Consider the following 21648-nt stretch of genomic DNA (forward strand, 5'->3'; position numbering starts at 1 on the left):
TGGTGTTTTGCGATGGCTTGCTTCTAGAGGGACTTTGACTTTGTTATAATGCAGCTTCGGCTGATAAGCAGTTCGTGTGAGTCGGCGAGGTTTGTGCATGCACAGAAACCTTTTGGTTTGTTGAAATACTATAATGTTTCCTCCATCACAAAAAGGTTCTGTGAACATACACAAAGTTGCACATACGTACACATATATCAAGCACATTGTAAATATATACGACAGCTGTGAGAGGGTTTGCCTGGCGCTTTCACCAAATGAATAGTTGTGTTTGTTTCTACGAGTGCAGGAGCCTTAACTTATCTTATTATTGGAAGGTTGGATCTTGAAGACAAGTCATATCCCTTAAAATACCTTCAGCAAAACCATTTTTGAGTATGCCTGTAAGTTCTTATGTCCGTGTCAAGATTTGTGCTTTACACCGGTTGTCACACAGCAGGTGAATATTGTACTATTATAGCTGCCAGTGATTTCTGGAGCATTCCAATAAATATTTTCTGTTGTACTCGCATTCCTTAAGCTTGGTTGTGTGCTTCAGTTTCATCAACATATTACTACTTGCCTGTAGTTCCCAGGAACTCCAGACAAAATGCCTGGATACTCTGAATGTGAAATGTGTCGAGAAACAGCAATACGCCTGATGTGTATAGCAAAGGAAAGGGGTTTCCACCCGATCACATTGGGTAATAATTGTTCATTCATCCTAAAAAGGAATTTATAGAGTGAACCAAGATATATTTTCAGTGACTGGGATCAAAATCCAGTATTTTGCATATTGATTTCTGACACTTTTTACTGTTGTTTCCTTTTAACTGCTCTTACTGCAAACTTTAGCACGGAGGATCTGGTCTTCATTGTTAATCAAACATGCTACACCTTTGTTCACTCTATCACCTGCTACAAGGACAAAGAGCCAAATTCAACACCGCACCCGGACTGAATATATCCAGCAGTATATTAAAAAGAGGCTGTAAAAGAAAAGAAAGAAAAAATCTACATGTATTTTATGACATCTGTTATCAACATGCAGTTAAAGAGTATCCCTTTTCTCAAATTTTTTTTCAAATCTTTCTAACCCCCAGAACAGTGTTTAAAGTCACAGGCTCAGTTATAGCTCCCTGACATTTTCATTTCGCTAGTGCAGCCCAAGAGCCATGTGATATGTTTTTGAATGTCTTTTTGAAAGGGTTAATGATGTTAGGGTTTGTTTGTTTTTTTTTAAATTGCAGTAGATATAATTTTGAGTTTCACTTTCCTTTTCACCTGAAATCTTTCTACCTTTCTAAAGTGCTTTGCACTTTTGGCAAATCACTTTGTAAACTGCTTTTAAAGGTGCTATATAAATAAAGTGTATTATCATTTGTAATGCTTTTTTTTCCGTGGGAATTGCAGAAAATGTATCCAGTGGACAAAGGTATACAGAACATACTGTCAGCAGTTCATTAGAAGCTTTGTTTAGTTACAGGAATGTCGTTGAAGGTGGATGTCCTTAAACTGAACATAAGTCTTTTTGTGTGTTTTCTCTGTCATACAGTCCCCAGTGTGTTTAAAGACGGATTATTTATGAGCTTCACAACAGTGTTACCTTTCTCCGTGTCTTTTGTGATTCTTACTCGCTCTCATCAAGGATTATTTCAGTTTCCTCAGGAAGCCGTGCTTGTGTTCAAACATGCACATTCTTGTTCCTTAAGCACTGTCAGTAGCCAGTTAGCCAAAACATGTGTCCTCCTGTCTTTTTTAAGTGTCTGTCTCTGTGTGTTCAGATTGGGATCTGTGATCTAGGCTATAAGCTGTTGTAAATCATGCACAAAAGTGTGTGTGTGTATATATCTGTGTGTCGGGGGGCGGGTAGAAGCAGGTTTGCTCCTGGCAGCCTTGTTTCACTCTTCTTTATTTTCTGCTTTCCTTACTTCTCTCGTCATTATTGTTTCCACACGGATGTTTGCCGGCAGCCTGGAGTCAATTCAAGGAATGCTATTAAGAAAAAAGATAAAGTCAGGAATTTATTTGCAACAGAGATATGGAAAACAAGAATAAATTTTGTAATACTTCTCCGGGGGGAGAAGACCTCTTACGAAAATAAATTACGAACTGATGTATTTGTTATACTCAACTGACAGTTTGGAATTCAGAGCCCTAATTTTTTGTTACATGGAAGTCAAACATTATAAGGCTGTTTTTCCCATTTTGCTGGTCCTTCCTGCTTAAACGACTTTAGATGTTCTGAAAATTATCAACATTTCTATTTTTCAGATATCAAAGCTGCCAGGTTCTTTGTATTTCGTATTTTATTAATCTTTGACCCTCCTTTTAATGTTCTTCATCACACTTTTTTCTTTCCTTTCCTTTGCTTTGGGTTATAGTTTTTGCTAAGGTGTTCAAGTGGCTATTCAAGTGAAAACCCTCCAGCCCTCTCCTCCTCAGGCAGCAAATTCGACTCTGTGACCCCTGAGCTCTGTTTGTTTGTATGTATGCGTCTGCCGAAAAACCACTGGGTTTATGTCAGGCTTAAGCAGACATATTGCCTCCTATACTCCTAACTGACAGACAGATTGACACCTTCACTGCCCAAACCCTCCACCCTCCAGGACCTCTGAGTCCCTTCTGCCCTCTGGGAAAGTGATGTCACCAGGTCAGGAGTTTTGTGAGGAGTGATGGGATTGATGTCGGTTCCTTTCCTGCATGTTGAACTCTTGTATTAAAGTTTTCTGGGTCTTATAGCAGAGCGCAGTGCAACACCAGCATCTATATCTGGGAGTCATTTTTGCGTTATTATAGATAAGATAAATATCTAAGTTGCATTCAGTGAAGTGTTTACAAAAATAATTTTCTAGGTTTTATCTCAATTCAAGAGTTATTCAAACAGACAGTTTAATGAAAGCTTTAGCTTTTATTTTTCAAAGTCACTAATCACCGCACTGGCTTTTCAGTAAAAATCAGTTGAAGTATGTGCAAGAATTCTATATTTGGCATTAGCAGAGAAACAAAGACTGCGATTGTAGACTATGTTCAGACCAAGTGATAAGCAATGAGACTGAAAAATGAAGCCAGAGTAAAAATATTCAAAGGGTCAAAGCCACTGAGTAAGTAACTTTGTTTAGGAATAATTCTCTATTTTGTTGTCTTATTTCATTGTTTTATATAAACAACACTCATCTTCCATATTTATTGACACAAAGTTGCTCTTGTAAAAGAGGAAATTTTTTCAAAGTGAAGTGGTTCACAGTTTTCCAAAATGTCTGGTTTTGATTCTTTGGCACCTGGTCTCTTCAGAAGTGTAGCCTTTTCTGCTGGTCAGTGGAGCACAGATGCTACACCTTAAATATGACTCATTAGGAGAGAAATTCTAATGTCTAAACCCTGGTTACAGTCGCAGTGAGATAAATATCTAGAGAGAGAGATTTTTTTATATGTTAGCACATAATTAGCTGGTGTCTGTTTCCACTGCATCATCCTGTTTAACCTAGCTAGCATTAGCTCACAGCTTATATGGTCACTCCAGTGTTTGGTTACTTGTCTCTTAAAAGGCCATAGAGGCTCCAAAACAGTAGTCCACAAACCAAACCAGTGACACATCCATGTTTTATACACTTTTCCTTAGACCCACTGTCTGTGTGCTTAAAAGTGCAGCCTCCCCATTTATTTAAATGATACCAGACTGAGTGGGTAGCCAGGCAGGCAGTAAAATAACAGCTGGATCATCTGTAAACGGCAGACACTGAATTCCCCATTTGTACTGTTTACCCCGTTACTGTTTATATTAATACTGTGATACAAAACCACAGAAGAAGAAACCTTCTTCCTCCTAGTATTATAAAGCTTCATTCATGGTTTTGGCACCCAATAAACCCTCATACTGATGGCTATATTAATCAAGCTTAGCATTCAGGCAGTTTCGACCATACTACCAAAGTTTTGCTATGCTGGATGGAAAAAAACTGTGATTTTGATTTTGTTTCCTTATTTTTTTCCCTTTTTTTAAAAAATGCACACCAGCTCAAATTAATCCCTCATGTTTGTTCTTACATCCTTCTTCTCTTAGCGCTCTGTTAGTTTCCTTCTCTCTGACAGAAGCCTCTATTGTTGCAGTCAGCGAGCAGCAGTAACATGATGACCAAGAGGGCCTTCTTTCTCCATTGTATCCTGATGCAGTGCCTCAGTTTGCCCTCACTTGCTGTTCATTCCCAGTGTGGTCACGGGCCACTGGCAGCCACAGATCCCAGTCAGCCTCAGCCTCTGGTGGCCATTTTGGCTCCCTGTCAGTAAGAGATCATTACACAGCTCTACTGTGATAATGAAATCACGAGTGCACACCAATGGAGAGAGCCCAACATGTGAATCGCCAGCTTGCAGCCGTTGCTGACGAATGTGTGTATATTCCACCTGCTGCACAGACAAATTGAAAAACGGAGACTTAGAGCTCTCTCTCCAGATGCACAAGTGCTGTCTGATTCGTTGTTGGGCATCTTTAATCTGTTGCAAACATACATAGCGTCTAACACATACATAAATTTGCAAACAGTTGTATTCAAGTGATACAATACAACGCATGAGCTTTACTGGGCATATCCAACCAGTCACCTTCTTTTCTGACTCTCAAAAATTTGTTATGTACTTTTTAAAACTTGGCTTTAGATGATTTGCACATCATTGCACTTTGGCTTCTTTTACATTTTACACAATAACATGACAATTATGAATTTATGCAATGTAAAATGTATAATGGGTTGGTAACAAAAAGGTACATTATCAACTAAATTTGCAGGTTTAGAGCAGCAAAAAGTTATTGGTCATGTTAGACCTCCTGATTCTGTCAAAGCATTTATTATTCCTGTCAAACCAGGATGAGAGTGATTAAATAAAAACTAGTTTAGGGGCATCCCTAATCAGGATACAACAGCTGTGACCTCATGTTGCTAGCAGCTCATCTCCTCTTCACTCAGCACCCGGAGCAGCTAATGGAAACAAAACCCTAAAATCTAAAGTGTCATCAGGATTCCCCTCCCCCTTCTCATCATCCTCAAATCCTTTCCTTTCCATAGCATGCTCCAACAAAGAGCATTGAGATTCTCATCCCTTTAACCCCACAACTCAGCACAAACCCATCATCACAGACTTCTTATGGGGAAACACTCGAGCTTATATCCTCAAGGCTTAAAGGTTTCTTTCATTATCAGAACCCTACACCAAAGTTTAATCCTCAGATGAGACTAGGACGAGGCCGCTTGTCATATTCTGGAGTAAAGAAAGTGTGTGCTAATTTGTGTCACAGCCTTTTTGAGCTGTGTTCATGTTCTGTGTTCATTGGTCGGACAGTTATCTTCACTGCCATGTGTCCCACTAATGAATAAAAATCATCACGGAAAAGTTAAAGCAGATAAGAGTGAAGACGAGTCATCACATTGGAAAGTGGAACTGGGAGAGTTTGCGGGGTCTGTGGAAATACTGAGAACTTTGGACGTTTAAAAAATCCAGCTGTTTTGCCAGATTGAACAACTTATTAGAGATATTCAGAGTTGACTCAACATTTTTTAACATTCTTCCTTAACTGAAAACTCTCCCTTTCCTGATAATTCTATGTTTGTGTTAAACCACAGCCCTTAAATCCCGGAACGTGTCTGTGTCATTGTACTGATGTTCTGACACAGTATTAGTCAAGAGATCAGAGAGAAGACATCAAAACGAGCCCACTCCATCCTATCATCAGTTTGTGGTTTATATGTTTCATTGTCCAAGCACGTGTGTTTCTGCCTATGAAAAACTGAAAATGTACAGTGCAAAGGTTTTGAGCCGCTCCTAATTTCTTTAGAATTTGCTTCTAGGAGCCAGACTTTCTTGTGATGTTTATTAAAGTGGTCTTGAGCAACGATTCTCGGTGCTTTTTCACAGTTGTTTGGACATTGGCTGCTTTTTCACAGTGTAGTCCGTGCACCTGACCAGTTCAAGCAACTGACTGCTGACCTATGGCTTGTTCAAGCATAAAAAGGCACCTTACTCAAATGATGAATCAGTGTTGTGTCAAAACATAATCGAAAACTTCGCAAGGTACCAATTTGAAATTGCAACTTTGGGCTAGCAGCCTGTAGCAATTGTTCCCATTTATTTAGTTGAAGCAACATCAAACAAAAAGCTTAAATGGCCTTCAAGGAAAACTATTCCTGAAGACTACTTAAAGAAATTATAAGAAAGATGCCAAAGGGAATTCAGGCAGTGATGAAAAATAAAGGTGGCCAAATACCAAATATTGAGTCTCACACTACAATTGTACAAACTCTGTTTTTGCTTTCTATACTTTATTTCCATGTAGGTTTGCACATGTTTTAATATATCCCTGCACCTATTTCCAATTTTGCTAGCAAAACATAAAGAAATTTGAAGTGGCTCAAGACAAATAAATATGTCCATGTTCTTTTCCTTAGTGTTTGTACAGTCATACTTTCTGATCATATGAGGATACAATCGTAATTTTAGTTTACAGAATGACTCCAGAGCTGCTGTTTGAGTCTGAGGGATGGTTTACCACATTGGTTCAAATTAAAACATCTCAACACCTATTAGATGGATTACCATGCAATAATATGCAGATGTTGGATTATGTATTTGACAATCTCCTAGCACCACCGTGTGGATTTACATTTGGGATTTCGAGTGAGACGTCCTGAAAACATAAAGCAGTGTTAGCTTGTTTTTTATAACAGGGCCAAAATAGTCAGTATGGATAGGATCAGTCTTGTTCTCTTATTGGATGCTTTCAAATTTATATAAAACTCACCTCCCACTTTATTAGGTACACTTGCTCAACTGGTCATTAACAAATAACTAATCAGCTAATGACATGACAGTAACCCTTTAGCCATGCAGACATGGTCAAGATGAGCTGCAGAAATTCAAACCAAGCATCGGAATGGAAAAGAAAGCTGAACGAAGACTTGTGGCATGGTTGTTGGTGCTAGATGTGCTGAAACTGCTGATATACTGGGATTTTGACACACAACACTGTCAGATCTCAGTCCAATTTGGCATGCGGTGGAAGGGGAGAAAAATCTGCACCAACTGCTTCATGCTCTCACGGCAGTATGGATAAAATCTCAGGGGATTTTTTCAGCACCTTGCTGAATCTGTGCCACCAAGAATTAAAGCTGTTTTGAAAGGACGGTTATAATGGGGTCCAACCAGGTAATAACAACATGTACGTAGGTGTTTTTGTACTTCCATTCTTCAACAACCATCCACCTATCCAACGTCCTCCATTTGTCCAATTCAGGGTCGCTTCATGTAGCTCACATGAGCTAGATGTTCCATTTATATCCATCTCCCTATTTATTTATTTAGAGCGTGAAAAAAGTAAATAAGTATTTGAATCACATATGAATCGCATGAGTTGAACTCTATATCTTTTCTACACACCTATTGTGCAAATGTATTTACCACACAGGTGTGGTAAATACTAGTCTCTATTTAATACTGTGGATGTTAACCTGGGTGTTGGGTGGAAAAAGACCATGGCTGCTCAGCAAGCTCTTACCCTGAATAAATAATGAGGTCGGAAAAAATGTAACTGGACAATGCATCAGTGTCTTCAGCACCTTGTTTAGGCTCTGTGGTGAGGCTCGTCTTTCTGTTTATATCTGGATTATAGATCGAGTCTGGAACGGAGAAGGCTCCCTTTGTAATTAACTGTTATAAAACATTATACAGAGGGCCCGTGGCGTTAGTGTGTAAAATCAAAGGCCTGAACAGTTATTCACTGTTTACACAAATAGCAACCGCGCTTAGCTTTCCCCTGCTCGGGATAGCTTACACTGACACACACAAACACATGAGAAAATAAATGGACACGAAAACACAGAGAGAGGTTTTCGGAAAACCTCAGATGTCTCACAGTGATTAGGTTTTCGTAGATGTGTCTATCGCTCTTCGAACATGCTGTTATCCATTCCTTCCCTACCAGATGAGATGCTTTAATCATCTTCTTAGACATGGTCTTGGAAGCTACGTTGATTTGGAAACCAGTGAAAGAAGCTAAAATACAGGAAGTCCAGTGAGGGCGACTTGGGATTCGAGCTGAGCCACTTTGGTTTAGGGCGTTCTGACTTGCAGTAGTTATAATTTGCCCGCGGGGATCTGGCTGCACTGCGGTGGATCGTCTCCTCTCCCTTGTCATTTGCTTGTCTGTGTGTGGCTTCATGCTAGTGTGGATGTTTGTGTCCACCGTTCTCTGTGACGCACAACCAAACTAACCTCTGGGTTGCCTGGACACACTCCAGCCCTCGCTCTTTATCCCGTTTGTGTATGTTTTCTCATGCCAGAGCTACCTTTTTTTATGTTCCGCTTCATTACGTTCAAAAATGGCAGGAACCTAACCAATTGTAAGTCTCTCAAATTATTCAATTATTACTGCTTACAATTACCAGACACTCCCTGTATTGCTTTCACCTAAACACAGGCAGCTCTTCCCCAAAAGGGTGAAAAACATCCAAAGGAGTATCAGTTTGTGCATTTGCGGCTTGTTGAAGGGGTGCTAAGCCCTCTGCAGGCCCACCGCAACATGAAGTCATTATTACTGCATATTTTAGTAGGAAATTACATATTCCAGGGATAAAATCTGTTTAAACCTGCATTAAGTTGTAAAGTTACCCTATCTCTGAGGAATCGGCAGTATGCAGACCGCTGCCCTGGTAGTCGTGTGTGTGTGTGTGTGTGTGTGTGTGTGTGTGTGTGTGTGTGTGTGTGTGTGTGTGTGTGTGTGTGTGTGTGTGTGTGTCCATGTCTGGAAAGCCCATTTAAGATCTGCACAGACAGGGAAAGGGGGTTAACTGACCTTGGCCCTTCAGTCACTTAACACTCCACAGAGAGAGGTAACCTACTGACCTCACACTCACACCAAACCAGGATGGGGGAATGTGTGTGTGATTTTTACAGCTTGTGGAGTAAAATTAGTGCTTTTCGCACTTTGTACCATCTCTTGTAAACCATCCAACTCTCATTAGCAAAAGTGACGTTTCTGTAAAGCTGTAATAAAAGAATGATGTGCAAAAGAAGTAGAGAAGCAGTTAAATTCTCACTAGGCTGCTACACAATAGTGTTTTTTAAACCCCCATATGTGGTGGCCCTGAAAGGTCAAACAGACTGCAAGTTAAGGAAACACTAAGTAAATAGAAAAAGCGTAGAAAACACAACGGAAGTTGAATAAAACACAGAAGTAGAAAAAACAAAATCCAGAAATGTTTCTGGGGACACAATAATCTGATGGACCAGCCACAGAACGGACAGAAATCAAAAAATACAGAGGCGTCATTAAAAGCAGTTGAGGATTCATCAGTGTTATGTGTTATATTGTTGTTTTAATTGCACGCTTCATATAATACTGTAGGTAGTTTGCTATTGGCCATCTACTGTTGGCTTGTCATTTGTGCAAACTCTTCCGTCACATTATTGTCTCCCCAAAAACATTTGTGTGTTGTTTTGTGATTATTAGCAACTTTTTTCTATTTCTATTGGGGTTTTTATTCACTTTTATTTTGTGTGCTTTTTCAGCATTTTTCTATCCGATCGACCTCTCGGGGCCACCTTACCTATCAGAGTCGAAATCTTTGACTATTGGTGTTATTGTTCAGCCAATCACAGCTGAGGCCTGTGTCTTAGCTGTGATTGGCTGCACTTTAAGTTAAATATATTAAAAATGTCATAGTCTAGCTGCTTCTGTTCGCCATTACTCAGGCAGCAGGTCTGCACCATGAGGATATACTTCATATATGCAGTGGCATCGTGGACTCGCCTATACCACATATTGCGGTTGTGCCTGGTCTTAACGTCCCATATGGTATGACTTAAAGCGCATGACAAAGTGATCTCACACTGAGCGAGTGGTCTGCCGGTGAGCGTGGGCTTTGTGTGTGTGTGTGTGTGTGTGTGTGTGTGCGTGTGTGTGTTAGTGTCCATGTGTGTATGGAGAAAGAATAAAAAAGCACAGAGAGTGAGACAGAAAGGGGAGAGGATGGTGATGACTGTGTTAAGCGGGATAAGAATCGTTACATTAACGAGGAAATTAAAAGAAATGCCCCAAAAGAAGCTCACTGAGTGGAGTTGCATAGCTGTAAAAACAAGGTTGCTCTCTTTCTCCTTTCATATGTTTTAAATTGTGGCTCAGAGTGACGACTCTCTGACGCAACACGAATAAAGTCCGACGTGAGATATTAATTATTAAAGCAGTTTACTGTGAATAAGGACATTTATGTGTATTAGATATCTGCCTTTGAGTTTGCCTGATCTGTAGCCAAGCAAAGGCAGCAAGGAGCAGCCTTTCCCTCCACAGAAGTGGAACTAGTTGGTCTTGTGGGATATGCTAATGTAGACTGACCTCTAGTGGTTTTCCTGTGAAAGAGTCGATGCAATTGATTCATGTTGTTCAGACGAACTTTAAAAGCACCCTCTCTTTCTCGCCTCTCTGACCTCTCAGCAACGGGTTTCCTGAAGATGGATTCTGCCAGCCGTACAGAGGCATAGCCTGCGCCCGCTTTATTGGCAACCGCAGCATTTTTGTCGACTCGCTGCAGATGCAGGGGGAGATTGAGACCCAGATCACAGGTGAGTTTGAGCGGGCCAAACCTCCTTCGAGCCAACACAAATCTAATTAATGTTTTGAGAATAGATTAAATTTACTTCTACATCCATCATAAATACATATTCATTCATGAGAAACGTTTGATTAGTTAGTGTGTACAGGCTTAACTTGATGAAGATGATTCCATGTTACTAAATATTTAGTTCCTGCAGATTCAAGAAAGAAAACTGAACACAATTAATGACCAAAGGGCATACAGTACTGTGCAAAAGTCTTGAGCCAAAAGTCATTTGTTTATGCTTTGTTTGAAAAATTGGAATAAGTGCCGCTTCTTCTTCTGTCCTTGCTCTTGATGGCAGATGGCACCTGCATTTTTGGTAGATTCAATTAAATGGGAGCAAATTATGTCTTTTAGAGACATAATTTGCTGCTAAAAATAAAAAAGATGTAGTAATTCAATAAAAACTTTGTGTAAATTCAGATTTTTCAGAAGGTAATCATAATTAATATGCTCCAGGAAGGAAGCAGAACGTCACTTAGAGAGTTCAAAGGGAGTTCACCACTCAGTATGAATCACATGTGGCCGACACACTGTTTCCAGTGTTGTTACACGTCTGTGTCTCAGCGTGTGTGCTTTTTGTTTTATGCGTATGCGTGCGTTTGTCCTCAGAGGTCATTATTGATTATATCCGTGCAACAGTTCAGGGAATGACGCAGGCCATGAATCCAAAGCCTGATCTGAAACATCAAGGACGAGTGATAGTTGAGATTTATGGCGCCACAGAGTCGTAACAGGCCAACAGTAGGACTGTAAATCATATCAGAGTCCAGATTCAGCATCTTGAATTTAATGTCACACTTACTGATCTTTATGTTCCTTTTTACTCAAGCAACATGTGCTGGAGAAACATTTGGATGGTTGTCAGGTTCACTTGGCCGCTTTTTATTCGCGTCTCCTCTTCATCGTAGTCGCCGTAGTGATAATGACAGCCGCAGCAATGCACATGTTTGCAATAAGTGAACAGCATCGCTGTGCGCGAGTCGTGCATTTAAAGTATGAAATTCTCTGTTTTTATTCAGTCTCCTAATTCTACGTTATTTAGCAACTTTCAAGCAACTGAAATTGAATCCTTTTTTCTTCTTTATTTCCTCTCTCGTTCCCAGCGGCCTTCACCATGATCGGGACGTCCAACCATTTGTCTGACCGCTGCTCGCAGTTCGCCATCCCTTCCCTCTGCCACTTTGCCTTCCCAACGTGCGACCGCAGCTCGGGGTCCGACAAACCCCGTGACCTCTGTAAGGACGAATGCGAGATCCTGGAGAACGACTTGTGTAAAACAGAGTACATCATCGCCCGCTCCAACCCGATAATACTGAAGAGACTGAAACTGCCAAACTGCGATGACCTGGCTGCTTCCGACAGCCCCGAGGCCGCCAACTGTCTGAGGATCGGGATCCCTATGACAGAGCCTATTAACAAGAGTGAGACATGTTCATGTGGCAATTGTAATGATTTACTGTGTTGACGCTGCTAAAACATCATTGTCTGTCATATTCCACCAGATCACAAATGTTATAACAACAGTGGGGTAGACTACAGAGGGACGGTAAGCATAACCAAGTCAGGGCGTCAGTGTCAGCCGTGGAACTCCCAGTATCCTCACAGCCACAACTACCAGGCTGTACGCTACCCGGAGCTTAACGGAGGACACTCGTACTGCCGCAACCCAGGGAACAAACACGAGGCCCCCTGGTGCTTCACACTAGATGAGGGGGTCAGAATGGAGCTCTGCGACATACCCCTCTGTGGTGAGACGCTAGTTTTAAATCGTAGTTTGCGATGTTGCCTTTGTGACACATGTGTGACGTGTGAAATGACATGATTCCCCTCTCTCGATGTTCCATCTGTGTAGACCATAAGGAGTCTGGCATTGAGATCCTGTACATCCTGGTTCCCAGCGTGGTAATCCCCTTAGCCATCGCGTTGCTCTTCTTCTTCATCTGCGTGTGCCGCAACAACCAGAAGTCCTCCAGGCCTCCCGTGACGCGCCAACCCAAACCTGTCCGCGGCCAGAACGTTGAGATGTCCATGCTCGCGACTGCATACAAGCCTAAGGTAGGGAGCGTTACAGTCACAGCAGATGGCACTCAGGGTGGGGAATAAATGACGGAGGGCCTTCCTGGTAATCCTGCAGATTACCGTTTATTTCTGCAGATATAGAACACTTTTTACATGTAATATCAACGCAAAAATTAAACACTGTAACCTTCACGATTTTGAAGTGGACACTAAGTGCATCATCACGCTGTTGTGTGATGACTGTAAAGAGGCCGTCGTTTGGCATGCAAACAGACTGCAGAAGGAGTCAAAACACTGGCACAGCCTTCTGTGTGTCATTAGGGATATGTCACGGCATGCCGGGGTTACTGGCTTGAGTGTGTGTGGAAACGACCTGTCTCAGACAAAGCATCAGATCTGTCATCAGAGCTCAGCAGGTTCAGGAATGTTCAACTGCAGCCCACCACCTCCCTCCTGTTTATCTCTCACTGTCTCTTTTTCCACACCCTTCCCTTACACTTCTCCTTATCCTTGGTCCTCTCACTTAATCCATCTTTTTTTCCATTGCTATGCTTCTGTCCATCCTAATACCACTGGAGCTTTTTTCTTTTTTGTAATGTATATCATGGTCTCCCAGTAAAACACACAGCTCACATCAGCATGAGTATCATGTTGCTTTCAAGGTTGCACACTCTGTCATATCATGTAAGCGCATCTTTTTTTCCACATAATTGTGGTGGTTGAGGGCGGAGGTTTGGGGTTTATCTAGACAGCATGTATTGCTGGGCACACTTGAGCTGATGCTCAAGGTAAGGCGTATAGTATTACAGCGAAGAGCTGCGGAGAGAATCGTAGATGTCACAGAAGCGTCAGAATCCATTAATATCTTTGCTTTATTTTGTTTCTGAGGGTTTTTTGGGAGGGGGACTGGAATAAATGTTTCACTGACCTAAAAAGGGAGTCTCTCCTTGCTGTTTACATGAAGACCTTGTGTCTGCAAAGAGTTACGTTTACAGGAGAGTGACAGCCATGCAGTCATGGAATTATACAGTTGATTTTAAATGGTCTTTGTTGCCAACTTGGTTCTGAAATATAGCAGACTGCATAACCATCAGCTGAAAGATTACCAAAGCCCCGCCCTCATGCGTCCATTCAGCCTTGTAGCTAAATTTTACAGATCTACAAGAAAATTTTAATAAAAGGGAGCGGCTGTGTGATTTCTGTCTTTTAAAAACGTTTTATATGGGTTAAATATTCCGACTTTTAGACGTTTTACTAAGTCAAATGTCTTTCTTTCCTGTTTTCATTATCTGCAGCTTTGTCTTGGATTAAGCTGCTACCTAACAGGCTTTGCTTGCAGGGGGTCACCCAAGGGTTACTGCCTATGACAGTCCATTTAGACACACACATAGAAATCTGTGGTGGTGTGAGGAGGATCTGAGGGTTTGGGTGTGGGGAGGAAAGACAGGGGGGAAAAAAACCCATAACTAAAAACATCTGTGTCTCACATCATGCACAACACACACACTCACCACCCCCCTCAGAGCTCGTACAGACAGTGTGCATGTGTGAGTGTGTGAGTGCATGTGTCCTCACAGAGGAATTTCATTATTCATCTCAAAGTTCCTGGAATCTGGAAATCTCTGCCAACCTTTCTGCACCTTTTATCTCTTCCCAAGCATAGACATGAGTGGCAGTTTGGCACCATCGACTTTATATAAAAAATATTCAGTCCCCAACATCCCCACCGTCATCTGTTGGTGCTGTTCTAATGAGATGGTCGGTATGATTATCAACCGTGGTCGTTCTCTGGTTGCAAAGAAGACTAATCTTAATGATCAAAAAAAAAAAAAAGAAGACACACACAGAAACCTGACATCACAGATTTGCCTGAAGAAAAAATCAGGGGAAAGATACACATTGTAATAAGACGTTATGTAAAAAAAAAAAAAAAAAAGTAATAATTCATACTGAGAAATGAAAATACCGTCACAAATTTTGGATAAGAGACTCAAAAAAAGTTATGGCATCATACCTGGGACTTATAGCGCTGACGATGGATGAAAATGTGTTTTTCCCCCATAATCAGGCTTTAATATCTGTGAAGTGTTCAGCTGATTTGCTCCGTTTTAAAGTCTATTATGTGCTTTGCACATGTGAAGCTGTAAACAAAATGTGGGTCCCATCTCCTCTACTGGCCTCCCAAGCTGCTGCTAGAGATCGGACATCCAAATTGGATTAACTTGAGCTGAAGTTTGAAAGTCTGTGCTCACACTTTCAAAAGTGTAGCTCACAGACTTCGCCCCCTAAAAAATTAAGAAATAATCACTCATAAAATATAAAAAATTAATTCTTATAAACTTTCCTTTGAAGAAGGCCATTTTCCCTGGATTTCGGGTTTTGTTTTGACAGATGGTAAGGTGGGGGGGGCATCTGATGAACAATCCTCATTAATTCTTAAACAAGTGATCTGCTTTCCTCTCAACTATTTTACACAGAAATCTGACACTAAATATACTTATTAGGTGACTAATTTCTAACAGATGGCATTTACACAGTGTATCTGCTGTGGTGTTTGTGGGAACCTGCTGAACCGCATTTTCTCCATTTGAATCATTCGTTTTCTTTATCTTAATGAGGAAATTGATTTAATTGACTGCAATTTACTTTAAATGAATTCCAAAACGTGCCTGACCCTCTCCTAACCCCACAGCCCAGCTCATTCCTGTTGGATTTAGATGTGCTGTAACCCAGCATTCCAGTCAGAGCACTCCTCAGTGAGTTCCAAAAGATGAAAAAGCAAAGTCATCCCTCACAGGGAGCGCTACATTGTTTTCTGCTATTGTTGCAGCTGATTCTATGGTTTACTGGCAAGAGAATTAATTGCCTCATCTTCCCAAATTTTGCTTAACCTGTCAGCCAGATGACATTTTTAAGCTGCGACATGTTGCCAGATTTCGCAATTTTCCCACATCGCTTTCCAGAGGCGTGAAGGGGGCGATTAGGGGGCTGATGTAATGGGCCGAGTCTGATTGCGTGAATTATCAGCTCTGACCTATAGTTTTATTTTTCTTCTACAATTCAAACACGGATTTGGTGTTATATTAGGCAGTTCGCCTACATCAGATTGAAAGCAGCGACATCATGTTTTCTTTTCCCTGCAAGGACAGCGGTGATGAAAGGCTGCTGACCCGACAAAGAAAGTAATGATTTCATTTTTGTTTAATGTGTTTTCAACCTGTTGATGTCACCTTACCGTTTTTTTCCTCCTTCTTCTTTCTGTAGAGCAAGGCCAAGGAGCTTCCCTTATCAGCCGTCCGTTTCATGGAGGAGCTCGGAGAATGTACTCTAGGGAAGATCTACAAAGGTCATCTGTATCTGCCGGGCATGGACCAGGCCCAGCTTGTGGCCATAAAGACCCTCAAAGACATTTCCAATGCCCAGCAGTGGGCTGACTTCCAGCAAGTAAGAAATGTTTCTAAATTAAACGTTTTTACAACAGACATAAAAAAAATATATATATACAATAATGAAGCCACATCAGTCGTCTTTGTGTAGAGCTGGAAAATGAAATGTACCACTAAAATATCCTATTGCTAAAAACTACATGTGGCTGCTTTCTTAGAGGAAAGGCGTCTAGGCAAGATTTCAAGCACGGCTTGTTGTATGTCTATAGAAGGTAGACGCGGTGAAAGATTGGAGACGGCTGAACCGCTCAACTGTAGATGAGTTCTCTGGAAATAGCTCCCAAAATAAACTGTAACTTGGTGGAAGGTTGTCCAGATAAATTTAGATGTGACGGAGGATTGAGGCAGTCGGCATGTGTAAGACGTAATCCTCACTTTCCATTTACAGAAAGTGAGGCAGACCTGAACTGTGCCCACGTTTTAAAGTGGTACTGCCATCGACTCAGTTTCAAAAGTGATCAATGAGCCGTTGTGAAACCAGCTTGGGTGATCTTCTTATAATCACCTGTCAAAGCCACACAGTTTCAGACTCAGTTTCTCCATTAAACTCCCACATCTTTTGTAAATATCCACTTTTCCAGTAAATGTTGAAATCAACCTGCCAGCCACCTTTTTTTGTTTGTTTGTTTCTTTGAAATTCACCATTATTTATCCAACTTCATCAAAGGAGGCCGCAGTGCTGACCGAGCTTCAGCACCCCAACTTGGTGTGCCTGGTGGGTGTGGTTACCCAGGAGCAGCCGGTCTGCATGCTGTTTGAGTTTCTGCCCCAAGGTGACCTCCATGAGTTCCTCATCATGCGTTCGCCACACTCAGACGTCGGCTGTAGCAGCGATGAGGACGGCACGGTGAAATCCAGCCTGGATCATGGAGATTTTCTGCATATGGCCATACAGGTAGGATCTAAAAACATCCTCGTAGTTGGCTACAAGCGTAGTGGAAGAAGTACTGTTGTGCCTTCCATTTAAACACGAACCATTTACACGAAATGTTGATGTACGGATCTCAATCGTTCATGTAGAAGCTTTGAATTAAAATCAGTGTTTTAATGTCTACCTTTCACTGCTCCTTCAAACGTCTTCTAAATATTGTGAACCAGGTGGCTGCTGGGATGGAGTACTTGGCCAGCCACTTCTACGTTCACAAGGACCTCGCAGCTCGGAACATTTTGGTAGGCGAGCAGCTCCACGTCAAGATTTCTGACCTGGGTCTCTCCAGAGAGATCTACTCCTCAGACTACTACTGCCTCCAGCCTAAAATTGTGCTGCCCATCCGCTGGATGCCCCCTGAGGCCATCGCTTCGGGAAAGTTCACCACAGACTCGGACATCTGGTCATTTGGAGTTGTGCTGTGGGAGGTCTTCAGCTACGGGCTACAGCCCTACTATGGTTTCTCGAACCAGGAAGTGATGGAGATGGTGAGAAAGAGGCAGCTGCTGCCCTGCCCCGAAGACTGCCCACCAAGGTATGTTGCAATTACCGGTGCAATATGAGGAGTATACAAGAAGATAGTGCATCCAGCTAATGGTGAAACCCAAGTGTGCAAGTGTCTTTATTGGACTCTGGTATTAGGGTTAGTTTAGTGTATTCAATTCAAATAGAGTTTTAGAAGCAGTCTGATTGTTGCTGTTTGTGGTAATGAAATAACTCTGTTGGCTTTTAGGTTTTATGGTCTGATGACTGAGTGCTGGCAGGAAGGACCAGCACGTCGGCCGCGCTTCAAGGATATTCACGCCCGTCTGCGAGCTTGGGAGGGGTTGTCGTCCCACGCCAGCTCCAGCACGCCCTCTGGAGGAGGAGGCAACGCTACCACTCAGACCACCTCGCTCAGCGCCAGCCCCGTCAGCAACCTTAGCAACCCACGCTATGCTGCCGCTGCTGCCGCCGCCGCGGGGTACCTCTACCCAGCCCAGGCTATTCCCGCGCCGGGACAGATGGGTGCAGTTCCAGCATGGACGCCCATGGCCGTGACCCAAACCCACCAGCGCTTTATCCCAGTCAACGGATACCCAATCCCGCCAGGATATGCAGCATTCCCAGCTCACTTTGCACCCCCAGCTCCGCCTACTAGGGTAATCCAGCACCACCTGCCCCCTCCCAAAAGCCGCTCCCCCAGCAGCGCTAGCGGCTCCACCAGCACGGGTCACATCAGCGGCGTGCCGTCCACTACGGGCTCCAACCATGACGCCAACACGCCGCTGCTGTCCCACTGCATCATGCCGGGGAGCGGCGGAGGGTCAGCTCAGGTGTACGGACAAATCTCCCAGAAGGGGATGGTGGACCACGTGTCTCAGACATCAGCACTGCTTACCCCTGACTCTGATGTGCTGATGTACAACGACTCAGTCATCACTGCAGACCTGTAAATATTCAACCTCTTTGAGCTTAGATCCCAGATATGAGACGTTTAGCGCTTCAGCCAGTGGTGCAGCGTCACAGTTCTTCTCTGGTCATACCGAGACCCAACAGAGATGGAGCGTGCCACACATCTGGGTATCCAAGAAACACTAAGCAGGCTATATAAGCAGCTGTCTGACTCTGTCATGCCTTACTGTTTACAGGAGGCGTACTTACTATCATGGTTTGAAAATGTTATTTTAACCTCTGTGTAAATACAGTACATAGGTCCTGAATGAATGAATGAAATACAAAGATATATGTATTCAAATGAACTTTTTATTAAGTAAAACACTTTAAAGGTGAAAACATTCTTCCCGTGGCCTTATTCAACGGTTTGTGTTCCAATCAGACAAAAAAAAAAACTAAACAATTCCCACTCGATGGACTTTTTTCCTATAGGATGTCAGGCAGACATGGATATTCATGTGATGACTTTCAGGTGCCTTTTTTTCTATACTAGTTCATTAGCTTGCTTGTCAACACAAAAAATCAAATATCCAAGGGAGCGCGAATTGAAACGGCGAGTAACCTCCAATAAATGATGCCTCCTTGGCTCTCATAAACTAATCAGTAACATTTATGTTAGCATGCATAATACCCATGCTGCCAACAGCTATGAAAGTACTAATGCAGGTGCTAAGAAGTCCCTTTGAGAATGACAGCGGAATGTGTGTTTTGTTTTTGTTTGTTTGTTTTTTTTATTTTCCAACTTCATCACACTATCTGAGACGTCTGCAACAAGAGCACCGGACACAGTGAAGCTGGAAGTTTATCTGATCGGCCTCCCTTTAAGTATCATTTCTTTCAACATCTTCCCCCCCAGTTTTGTTTCTCCGGGAGACATCGCATCTAACTTCAGAGCTGGCAAGAGGGCCCCCTGCAGATGAACAAAAGACATCACAAAGCACTCGCTTCCTTCCACAGCTAACCCACACCGTTCTCAGGGCAAACACTTCATTCGCCGCATAATTGATTGGATACAGTCTTTTATGTTTTTTCCGAAAGTTTTTACGGATTTCATTTTGGAGATGGGAAAAAAAAAAGTCAAAATTTAATTTGGATACCTCGTCCTGTTCTGTTCCCTTCTTTGTATTTATACGTCTGTATTGTGCAAAAAGAAAAAAAAAAAGCAAAAAGCAAAAGAAGCAAAACATGGAAGAATAATAAAAGTAAAAGGGTTCAAATGCATAATGCTTATAGTAGTTAGGTGCTTATGAGATTTCAGCCATGTACATAGACAGAAGAATGTTGCATCTAAATAAGGATACTGCAAATTAGGTGTGCTGCGATATTATTGCAACTTCTTTTTAACACACCAAGTGGCGACTGTATTAACATGTACAGGATTCTGACAAGTAGCTCAGCACGTGCAGCTTTTAACAGAAAAAGTACAACCTGAAAAAAAATTCTGACCGTTTAGTCTGTTTCCCAGTGAAGGATGATGAAGTGTGTTTGGTGAGTCTCAGTTTCGTAGCCGCACAAACTATGCCTCAGCCATCCATGATGGTTTATGAGAGGCCAAATATGAAGCTTCTTTCATTCCCTCAAAACAAAAGTCAGAAAACCAGCAGTAATGTGTCAAGTCAACAATCTATGGGTGACATCGTGCGAATGTTCCTGAGTGCATGTTTTAACTACAGCAATAACACATCCGGGTTGTTTTTACTGAGGACATGCAGAGAATAAAGTGCATTTCTGAGTTGTAAAGTAAGTGGACACATGTGAAATGTAGCAACAAGAAAAAAGTAGCTGCAAAAATGGCATCAAAATCAAATTCAGTTGTCTTTATAAATCCTACTGCTCTTTAGTTTTCCTCAGCATTCAAGTGAGTAGAGTCAGTAGTGAAGCTGGTTGGCTGTTATTAGCAACGTGAAGGGTGTGCTCTTGTTTCCATGCTATTTGAAATCATTTGAGAGTGTATTTTTCAAATGCCTTTCCTCTCTGTGTGTTTTTGTGATTCTATTTTTCTAAAGCAGAGTGAGCTACCTAAGCATCTTTACCCATGAGCCCCAGCAATGTAAATGATGTACGAATACTAACATAGACTGTATATATAAGCTGGACTTTGCTTCCAGATTTAAAAAAGCAAGGCCAACGCAGTCTGCACTGATGGCCAACAGGGGGCGACTCCTCCAGTCCAGTCCACTTCTCACTTGATTTTTGACATCAGTGAAGTCTTATTTAATACAGGACGTTTCTCATTTTGTTAAGGATGCTGTCACTGACAGCAAAATTGCTAATAAGGCAGAGAAAAGTATAAGGCATGGCTACCGTATGAGTGTACAGAGTCTAATAGAATAAAATAATAAAAGTGAAAATGCTCAAGTGAAGGTTTCAACCAATGGGTGCCGTCATTGTGGCTACAGTCATCTTTTTTTATGTAGTCTATGTACTAATATAGCAGTGCACAAACCACTTGTACACAAGACTGTGAATCTTAATCAAGTTTAGGTATTTTTGTATTTGGCAAAAATTCATTATAGTGCCTTTTTTTGTCTTTTATTGGTAAGAAGAAACAAAAGTATATGTATATTTCAATTCCAGTGTACCCATAACAGGTTTACATGCATATTGATCAAGAGAGGCCTTGGCTTTGTATTTTGTCTGAATATTTTTGCACAGATGTTTTGTATTGCAAAATCATTTATTAAATAATGTTTGGTAAATCCCGCTGCTTCTGTTCTATGATCGATGCGTTTTAAGAATACAGATTTGTAATAGCAATGTGAATCCACTGGGGGCCACCAAATCACCATTTCTGAGAACAGTTTTGAATGTCTTTGCCTTGTAATTGCAGTGACCACTGTTGGCCAAGTGGTGGGGTCCTTTAGCTGTTTGATTACTGTAGTCACAACTGGAAACAGTTGGAAATAATAGTCAAAGATGAAAAAATGGCTCCTGTGTAGCCTTTCCGGGTGTGTGTTTGTCTGCTTCACTTCATTTCTTTCAGGCTCAAATTCAGATCTTTCACCTTGAATTGGGAAAAAAAAAAATAAGTGAACCAGAGTGACTGTCATCCAGCATATGAGTGTCATAACAGATGTAATGTTCTACATATACAGACATACAGATTGTGTCTGCCAGTAAAGTCATACGAGCATGGAGGACATTCCAGGAGAAAAGAGGCTACTCTATGAGAACTGCACAAGATCGTTATTCC

The 21648-nt window shown here is 41.8% G+C and overlaps 1 protein-coding gene across 1 annotated transcript in view; it reads left to right on the forward strand.

Moving 5' to 3' along the window:
- Positions 1–21117, forward strand: part of ror1 (receptor tyrosine kinase-like orphan receptor 1) — a 131391-nt gene extending 110274 nt beyond the window's left edge. The window contains exons 5-12 of the mRNA XM_084909877.1: positions 10460–10587; positions 11729–12046; positions 12128–12373; positions 12478–12680; positions 15909–16088; positions 16758–16985; positions 17189–17553; positions 17752–21117. Of these exons, the coding sequence (XP_084766003.1) occupies positions 10460–10587; positions 11729–12046; positions 12128–12373; positions 12478–12680; positions 15909–16088; positions 16758–16985; positions 17189–17553; positions 17752–18454 (2371 nt within the window). The 3' untranslated portion in view covers positions 18455–21117. The remainder of the gene's footprint in view (positions 1–10459; positions 10588–11728; positions 12047–12127; positions 12374–12477; positions 12681–15908; positions 16089–16757; positions 16986–17188; positions 17554–17751) is intronic.
- The last annotated feature ends 531 nt before the right edge of the window (positions 21118–21648 follow it).

This window comes from Perissodus microlepis, chromosome 17, assembly GCF_051167445.1.
Source record: "Perissodus microlepis isolate ML-2025 ecotype Zambia chromosome 17, ASM5116744v1, whole genome shotgun sequence".
In the NCBI taxonomy this organism is placed as follows: Eukaryota; Metazoa; Chordata; class Actinopteri; order Cichliformes; family Cichlidae; genus Perissodus; species Perissodus microlepis.